The 8369-nt window shown below is 36.9% G+C and overlaps 1 protein-coding gene across 2 annotated transcripts; it reads left to right on the top strand.

Moving 5' to 3' along the window:
- Window positions 1–2969: 2969 nt before the first annotated feature.
- Window positions 2970–7779, top strand: LOC126593735 (uncharacterized). 2 transcript variants are annotated; one of them, XM_050259848.1, is made up of 9 exons: window positions 2970–3064; window positions 4436–4634; window positions 4762–4811; window positions 4905–4974; window positions 5087–5192; window positions 5684–5750; window positions 5859–5934; window positions 6677–6963; window positions 7505–7779. In XM_050259848.1, the coding sequence occupies exons 1-9, from the start codon at window positions 2975–2977 to the stop codon at window positions 7586–7588; spliced, it is 1029 nt and encodes a 342-aa protein (XP_050115805.1). In that variant the 5' UTR covers window positions 2970–2974; the 3' UTR covers window positions 7589–7779. The 2 variants fall into 2 exon arrangements, with proteins under 2 accessions (XP_050115805.1, XP_050115806.1); XM_050259849.1 differs by lacking the exon at window positions 2970–3064 and adding an exon at window positions 3691–3749.
- The last annotated feature ends 590 nt before the right edge of the window (window positions 7780–8369 follow it).

Genomic DNA, 8369 nt, shown 5'->3' with positions numbered 1-8369 from the left:
TCAATGTGACCCTTGTCATGAAAAAGCTATTAATTAAACTTTCGTGGTGAGCTCTATTAACAATTAAGGTCCAAATCCAAAGTTCAGTTAGTCTTTAGTTAAATAAAATCATGTGACTATCATATGTGGATCGGTTAAAATTAAGTTTATTTATTTTGGAAAATAAAAGGACAAAAACATGATTGAATTAAAATAAAATTACAAATAAAGAAACTTGTGAAGATAAAAAAACTCAACAGTCCCCGTATCTCATCTCAGGCTCCCAGCCACCACCATAGCCACTAGTCGACCTCCACCGTCATTAACCATCACCTCAAATCCTGTTAACCTAGTCAAATTGCAGATCAAGCCAAACCCATTGTGAAAAACATATCCAAAGTGATACAAGAATGAAAATTCAAGTAAGACTACGACTCTAACTCATGATTAAAGATGTGTTGGCATTGAAAAATATACAATGGTTTATTAGAAGTATTAGGATTTCCAAACAAAATTAAATCATACCTAAGAAATTAGGTGCGACTTCACCTTTACCTCTTCTTCTAGCCATTGAAGTGATTTTACGAGTTTAGTTTCACTCTTCGCGTTCAAGCCTTTTTTTTCTTCTATAAAATCTAATTTCAATTAAACCCTAACTCATACTAGATGTCCATAAAATAGGATGTAAATTGGATTGAAATGACGAATTTGACCCTCAATGTGATAGTCATGTGAGTTTATTTAATGGAAGATTAACAGAAGTTTGGATTTCGACCTCAATTGCTAACAAGGCCCACCACGAGAGTTTAATTAAAAGTTTTTTCACCACGAAGGTTACATTGAAAGTGGCGTGTCACCATAGGGATCACGAAAAAAATTTGGCTAAAAAAAATATAGATATTGAGATAATGATTTTTTTTTTGGGGGGGGGGGGTTAGTAAAATACATTAGCTTTATGAAACTGGATGCTTATCCAAAGCCCACTCAAGGCTATTGGAAGTGCATAAAAAGAAGTTAAACACACGATTTTAGGGTGTGTTTGTTTAACCAGATTAGGGGGACTGAACTGGACTAGACTAATTGCTAGTGTAGTCCCTTGTTTGGTCTGGACAAGGATTAGGTTTAATAAGCTTAGGTCGGACTCGCTCGGATTATATACCTCTCTAGGTGTTCTTCACGAAGATCCCCAATTTCGGTCGGACTGTTAAGACCGTCTCCTTCTCTGTCGTCGTCTCCTCGTCTAAGTCCTAGAGTCCCCTCTTCCGTCTTCCTTCTCTACCAATCTTCCACCCATTCCTCCTCTGACAAGGCCCATAACCTCTACTACCTCCGACCGTCGTGGGCACATATCAATGCAGATGGTTTCGTTGAAACCCAAATCACGAGATCTTTGTGAACCCAGTAGTGGGTGAGGAACATGATTGCGATGGAGGAATCTGAAAAGCCAAGAACGTCGGCGTCCACGACGACGATGGAGACGACGAAGCGGCTTGGGATCGCAGCTTAAGATGCTAGGACGCTGGGACTGGCAAAGAAGATGGAGGTAGCAGCCTGAGAGACTATGATTTGCGGAATTATAGTTGGTTTTGAGACACTATTTCGAAGACGGGACACTCTGCAATTGTGGAATTGGAGTTGTTTTGATTTGATCTCAAATTTTGGTCTCAAATTGTGGAATTGGTTTTTGAAGAGGAAAGTTTTCAGACAAAAAAATGAAGAGATAATTAATAATAAAATATTAATAAAAAGGGATTAAATAATATAATATTCAAATTTATTAATTATCATGTTTTTAGTCCGACACTGCCACAAACGCTTCACTAAGTTAGTCCAGGTTAGTCTAGTCTAAGCCAGTCCAGCTTAGTCCCTGAAGCTAGTTCAGTCCGAGATAGTCCGGTGCAACAAACGCACCCTTAATGGCCACCAGTATCATGGTCAAGTAGTAAATTGCTTTTGTTTACACGTCAATTGTTGCTCTTTTTTCGGTATTGTCATATGATCTTACGATTTTTTGTTGTTTCAATTACTGAAGCACAGGATAGCTTAAGAGTTTTATTAAACTTAATCTAAATCTTTTCGCTACAAGTGGCCCTTTACCATAATAGTGGAAATGTGTTGAGTCCTTACATGACGACGTGGGTTCAAATCCTATCGGTGGCTAATATAACATCTAATCTAACAAAATCTATTGTTTAACCGAAAAAAAACCCTAAACCCTTTCTTCCTTAATTGTAAAGATTAATAATCTAGATATAGAAAGAGATGTAAGCAAAAAATACAAAAGCTCATAGTGTAACATGAATAAATAACAATTAACTTGGTAGGTGGGCATGAAGGGGCAATCATTTAACAATTTGTAACTTACTGAAAGAATTGGGCCAAATTGTAACATATTGTAAGGGATAAATTACATTTTACCCCTTTTGTGGTCGATTTCAATTCTTTATAACATCGTTAAAACATTTCAATTTCATACATTTACTTATTATTTTATTTTAATTTCATACATCCGTTAGAAAATCTGTTAAGTAAACCGTTAAGTGATGACATGACAAATATGGGATCCACATTTATGCTGATGTGGTTGCCAAATATGTGTCATGTGGCAAAAATAATATTTTTTATGCATTTAAAATATAATAATATTTACCCTTAAAAAAAATAATAACAAACAAACAAACAAACCCAAAACCCCCGACCCACCTCCATCTCCTCCAGTCTCTTCACCTCCCATCCCATCCAAAAACACACCCCATCCCACCCCACCCCCACCTCCACGTCCACCTCCCCCACCCCACCCAAAAACAACGATATGAAAATTCAAAATTAAGAAAAGCTCACTGAATGGAAAGAGAATCTAAATCTCCATAAGGAAAAGGTAGAGGTGATAAATTCATAAACTTTTTGTAAAAAATTTGAACTTTTGAATTCAATTTTTTTTTTCTCACCTTTGGGGCTTAATTTCTGTTTGGCTACAAAGAAAATGGCATTGAGCATGATGCACCAGGCGTTGAGCTGGCCAGATCTATCCATGGCGTGCAGGGCGTTCGCAATGGAGGAGAAATCGCCGATTCTGGAGCACCAGGTGAGGGGTGTGCACGATAAGGGGTGGGGTGGGGGGTTGTGGGGGAGGTGAGGGTGGGGTGTGGGGTTGTGGGGGAGGTGGGGTGGGGTGGGATGGGGTGAGTTTTTGGATGGGAGGGGAGGTGAAGAGAGTGGAGAAGATGGAGATGGGTCAGGGGTTTTAGGTTTCTGGGTTTGTTTGTTTTTTTTAATAGGGTAAATATTATTAATTTTAAATGCATAAAAATTATTATTTTTATCACGTGGCACATATTTGGCAGCCACATCAGCATAAATGTGGGTCCCATATTTGCCATGTCATCACTTAACGCTTTACTTAACAGATTTTCTAATGGATGTATGAAATTGAAATAAAATGATAAGTAAATGTATGAAATTGAAATGTTTTAAAGATATTGTAAGAAATTAAAATCGACCGCAAACCTGATGGGGTAAAATATAATTTACCCTATTATAAACTTTAAAGATGCAAAAATGTAATTTACACCAAAATCATCATTGAAACACTAAAAACAACAAAAGTAGCGGGTCGTGGCGGGTACGGGTTATGTAAACCCGTAACCGAACTTCAAACGGGTATACTTAATCCAAACCTAACCCATTTATTTGACCCGTCCACTGCACAGCCTCTCTCTCTCTCTCTCTCTCTCTCTCTCTCTTTCTCTGAACTACGAAGCTTCACCCAGGTATGATCACTCTCTGTCTCTCTCTTGAATGCCTAAAACTTCAATTCGATCATAGAAACACATGCAAACTCTCTGTTGCACCACATTCAATCTATTATTTCTGTTTTTTTTTTCTTGGGATTTTAGTTTCATTTTTTCGTGGGATGCTAGAAAGGGAAACGCTTTTGAGATTCTGGTCTTTCTGAAATCAATTTTTCATATATATATATATATATATATATTTATATAGTTATATAGTCTTTCTACTGGAAACTGGAAAGGTACAAACAACTAGGGGCTGTGTGTGTTATTTGAATTTTGAAACAACCGATGTTGGTGTTGCATTCATAGTAAGCAACGAATGTGAAATTCTGTCTGGGTCAGGTATTATTTTCGAGAAGGAAGCTTACAAATGGTTTTTCATTACCGGGTTTTGTTCCTTTTTGTGAAATTCGAAAACGGGGTTCTTCCTCCCCCCTTCCAATCTTCAATACTGCTAAAGTTCACTGTTTTAATAAACCTTCTTGATTTTACTGTGTTTGTTAATGTTAATATGGGTGTCTCTCGAATATGGAAACAGAAGTTTGTATGGATAATTTGTTGTAGCTTTGTATCGAAAATTCAATGAATGTTTGTTCTTTTTATCTTTGTGGTTGAATTCTTATTTTGGTTTTATGCTGAAAGTATGCATCTTTTGCTTTTGTAAGGCAAGGAGCATAGTTAGGAAACTAGACGAAGAAGAGACAATGGGGCTTCCAGATGGTTCTGGGGATTTGCTGTCCGAAATGGACGGGGATGCTTTCAGACGTCTATTTCCTCTTCAGTTTTATGAGAGCCATTTTGTTAAATCTACACGCCCTGATGGCAGGTCACTAACCGAAGCTAGAGAGACTTCTTCAGCCCTTGGTTAGCTAAAGCGTGCATTAGAATCAATATCATGGATTCTCTATTCCTTACTTTGTTTTAACTTGGTTTATGCAACCCTCAAGTTTATTTAACCATGTAAACTGAACCCTTTCCTGTTTTAATGTAGGTGCAGTTGCATCTGCTGATGGGTCAGCATTAGTAAAGATTGGTTCAACTGTAATTGCTTATCACTATCTAACTATGTGTGTTTGTTTTCGATATTTAAATGAAATATACAGTCGTGTGACTGATGAGGATTTTTGGATTCAGACAATGCTGGCTGCAATAAAAATGGAAGTCATGACCCCTCCAACAGAGTCACCAGATGAAGGCTGCATAGGTTAGTGTGCACAACTCGCTAAGTTGTATTTCTTCTCTTCCTTGAACTTTATGTGATTTTGTTCTCTTCTAGTTAACAGATTGTCCACTCTTAAAAACTTTTCTATTTTCAGCAATTGATTTCCACATGCCTCCAATTTGTTCTCCAACTGTTAGGCCTGGCAGGCCCGCTGATGCAGCACCGGTTGTGTCAAAGCAGCTATCTGACACTATTTTAAGGCAAGTGAATTGTCAGTCTAGTTGTTTTTCATTTCTCAGTTCTACCTAAAGTTTCTTTAGTTGAACTTCTCAGTGATATCAGTTTTCTTTTGAATGATCTGTTCATATTAATATAAGAGGTGGGTTACTTGTGTGTCAATTCCTATTGCTTGTAGGAGTGCTTCTATTTTATCAGTTCATCCAAGTCTCATCTCTTAGTGTCCATTACTTGAGTACTTAATGAATTCACCTGAGGCCATAATCTTATAGAGTACTAAGCGATTGTTACCTTACGAAAGTAGTTCTACTGTTGAGGATCCCAAATAACAATTTTAAAAGGAATATTGGATGTTGAAATCAACTTGTCTATACTGGCTTTAGTTGAATTGATTTTTGTGCTTGAATTCAGAACATTTTATGCTGGTATCAGTATCCTATTTACGGTTAAAATATCTGATGCTTCATTTGATATTTTCATTTGGGAATTTACCAGTTGTCTTCGTTTGTTGCAGTTCTGGCATGGTTAATTTGAAGGAGCTATCCTTAATCAGTGGAAAAGCTGCTTGGATGGCCTACTTGGTATTTACTTTGAAACCTGGAAAATCATAGTCGTCAATTATTATGGCTTTTTTTTTTTGTCATTGTAGGATATATATTATGAAGTAATGTCTGATTTGTCTCATGCAGGACATATATTGTTTGGATGCTGATGGTGCTCTTTTCGATGCAGCTTTGCTGTCAGCAGTTGCTGCCTTTTCTCACCGTAAGTGTTACAACCATCTCATCATTTGGTATTCTGTACAATCCCTGTGTAATGTGCTGGCTACATAAAACAGCATATGGGATCACTTAGTTGCCCGACCTACTCCAGATATGCACTCTAGAGCAAGTATATTATTCAAATTGTGTACTATTGTACCCGACTAAATGTATGAAAATGTATGCATGGAAGAAAGAAGGAAAAGATATATATTTAAAAAGCTGGAACTTAACCAAATTCTGGTGAAGCTTATGTTGTTTGTCCATTAATATATAAAACTACAATTGATTTGTAGGGTAGATGAATCCAACTTGTACACATCTTGTGTTCTCCTATATTTAATTCAAGTTTTATTTGAAACTGTACCCATAGTTTGGTCGGATTTTCCCTACTATGCCATTTCATTTTGACATTTATACTGCTGTCAAAAGGATGGGTACCCTCACGGTATTCTCGACACAGAAGTTTAAGTTCGGGGGGTTTTAGGAAAGGAAATTATGCAAATGGAAGTACAAATGAGCAAAGAGGTGACATTGCTGAGTGATGCAATTGGGATGGGATGAAATGATGGGATTCCAGTCTTTGTAAAATCATTTAGTTGAGCAAGATACAAATGCATAAAATTGTAGCATAGGATTAGAGTGCAGTCATTTCTGCTGTGGGTGTTATGCTTAGAATTATAATTTCAATGCTGAAATTGTGTTGTGCTGCAGCAGCTTTGTCTTATTACTTCCATGCCTTGCAGTGCAGATTCCGGTAGTTTCAATGAATGATGAAGGAAAAGTAGTAGTTATGTCTGAGGAACAAGGTGGGAAGGAGGCAGTCAATAACGGGAAGAGGAAACTCACACTAAGCAGTATTCCATTTTCATTGACGTGCATACTTCATAAGAAATACATCTTGGCTGACCCTACAGCAGAGGAAGAGTCCATCATGGAAACTCTTGTAACTGTGGTTTTGGATTCATCCGGTCAACTTGTGTCTCTTTACAAGCCCGGTGGACCAGTTCTTGCCTATACCTCAGTTATCCAGGTTAGTTACTTAGTGTTGACCCTAAAGTTATTATTTTGATGCTACCCCACAATTCAAACTTTGTAGGAGGTTACGATTACAATTCAAAATCTGTTACTGCATTCTATCTGCTCAACAGTGATAGCTGAAAGTAGAGAAAAAGTATATGTGAATGGATTGTCGTGTTCATGTTACATCCAAGGTTGTTAAAACTGATTTTGTCATCAAAATTTCACCCTTTTTGCTGTTTGAACCAATATTGTGAAACTTTGTAACCTCTGAAAACTGGAACTTCGAGGGAAAAAGGTTCTACTTCTCAAATGGTTTGCAACTTAATCAAAATGTTAGCAGTTCTGAAACTTGATTCCTTGTCCTGAAAACTATCTTGGTGAATTATAATTTATTTCTTCACATATTTGCACCAGTTTGTGAATATGCAGAAAGATGTTAGTGTAGCGGAGTAATAATTAACTAAGATTAAGTTTAATAAGAGATGGCCTGTCAAAAATACCTGTTAAGTCATGATCCAGATTCTTACAAGGAGTACTCTCTGTGGTTGCAGGACTGTGTTGCGCTGACTAGACAAAGAGCGAGGGAGCTTCAGGCGATTTTAGATGAAGCCATCTCTGGTATGGAGGTTGATTAGTTTCGTCCTTCATCGCCTAAGGGGTTTGTGTTATTGATTTGCAAATTCATCCTATCCTTATTTTGTGTTGGCATTGTGTTACCCTAGAGAAGGGTTTCTAAAAGGTAAAATCGTTAGTCAATTTTGGTTATTTTATATGTCGAACGGTTCTTCTGTTTTAGTTATATACCGCCGAAGTTTTAATTTTTGCATATTTAGAATGAATATTTTACTTGTCGATAATTTTGGTAAACAACTTAAACAACAATCTGACTTTAATTAAAAAAAAAAACCTCATCATTCTAATTCATTCTCAATTCAATTCCTCTCAGTCTGATTACGGATTAGTAAACGAGTCATAAGTGTTTATCCCAGAGAGTGCTGTACGTCGTGTGTTTCTTCTTCTCTATATATCCGAGGGGCAAATAATGAAAAACATTCACAGATTTCGGCTTCTTTCAACAAAAGTTGAGCTTGTGTTGTCTGTCCGGCCCAATATTCCCAAAATATGTGGCGTCAATTTAAAATGTGAGGAAAAACTATAGGTCCAATCATTACCACTAAAAAGCAGTGATTGGTTCATGCAAACTAATTCATAGTTTCAACAGCGACCAATCACTGCTTGTTCACTTCTTCGTTTAATATGAGTTTACCGCGTAGTGAATTAGTGATAAGAGTGTCTCTCAAAAATTACAATAAGTGATTTCACATTCGTAATAATTACTAAAGTACATGGTGTTATTAATAAGGGAACTTTAACGAAAAGCATCTGGTACTGTTCACTTTAACGAAAAACCACATT

This window comes from Malus sylvestris, chromosome 12 (genome assembly GCF_916048215.2).
Source record: "Malus sylvestris chromosome 12, drMalSylv7.2, whole genome shotgun sequence".
In the NCBI taxonomy this organism is placed as follows: Eukaryota; Viridiplantae; Streptophyta; class Magnoliopsida; order Rosales; family Rosaceae; genus Malus; species Malus sylvestris.
The sequence above is the reverse complement of the archived record's forward strand: the minus strand, read 5'-3'. Positions and strand labels throughout refer to the sequence as shown.

What these genes read in the sequence shown, in the direction of transcription:
- LOC126593735 (XM_050259848.1), top strand. Translation starts at nt 2,975, where the DNA reads ATGATGCACCAGGCGTTGAGCTGGCCAGATCTATCCATGGCGTGCAGG. An exon ending in CGCCGATTCTGGAGCACCAG is followed by an intron (nt 3,065 to 4,435) that starts GTGAGGGGTGTG and finishes TGCTTTTGTAAG; the next exon opens with GCAAGGAGCATAGTTAGGAA. An exon ending in TAGTAAAGATTGGTTCAACT is followed by an intron (nt 4,812 to 4,904) that starts GTAATTGCTTAT and finishes TTTTGGATTCAG; the next exon opens with ACAATGCTGGCTGCAATAAA.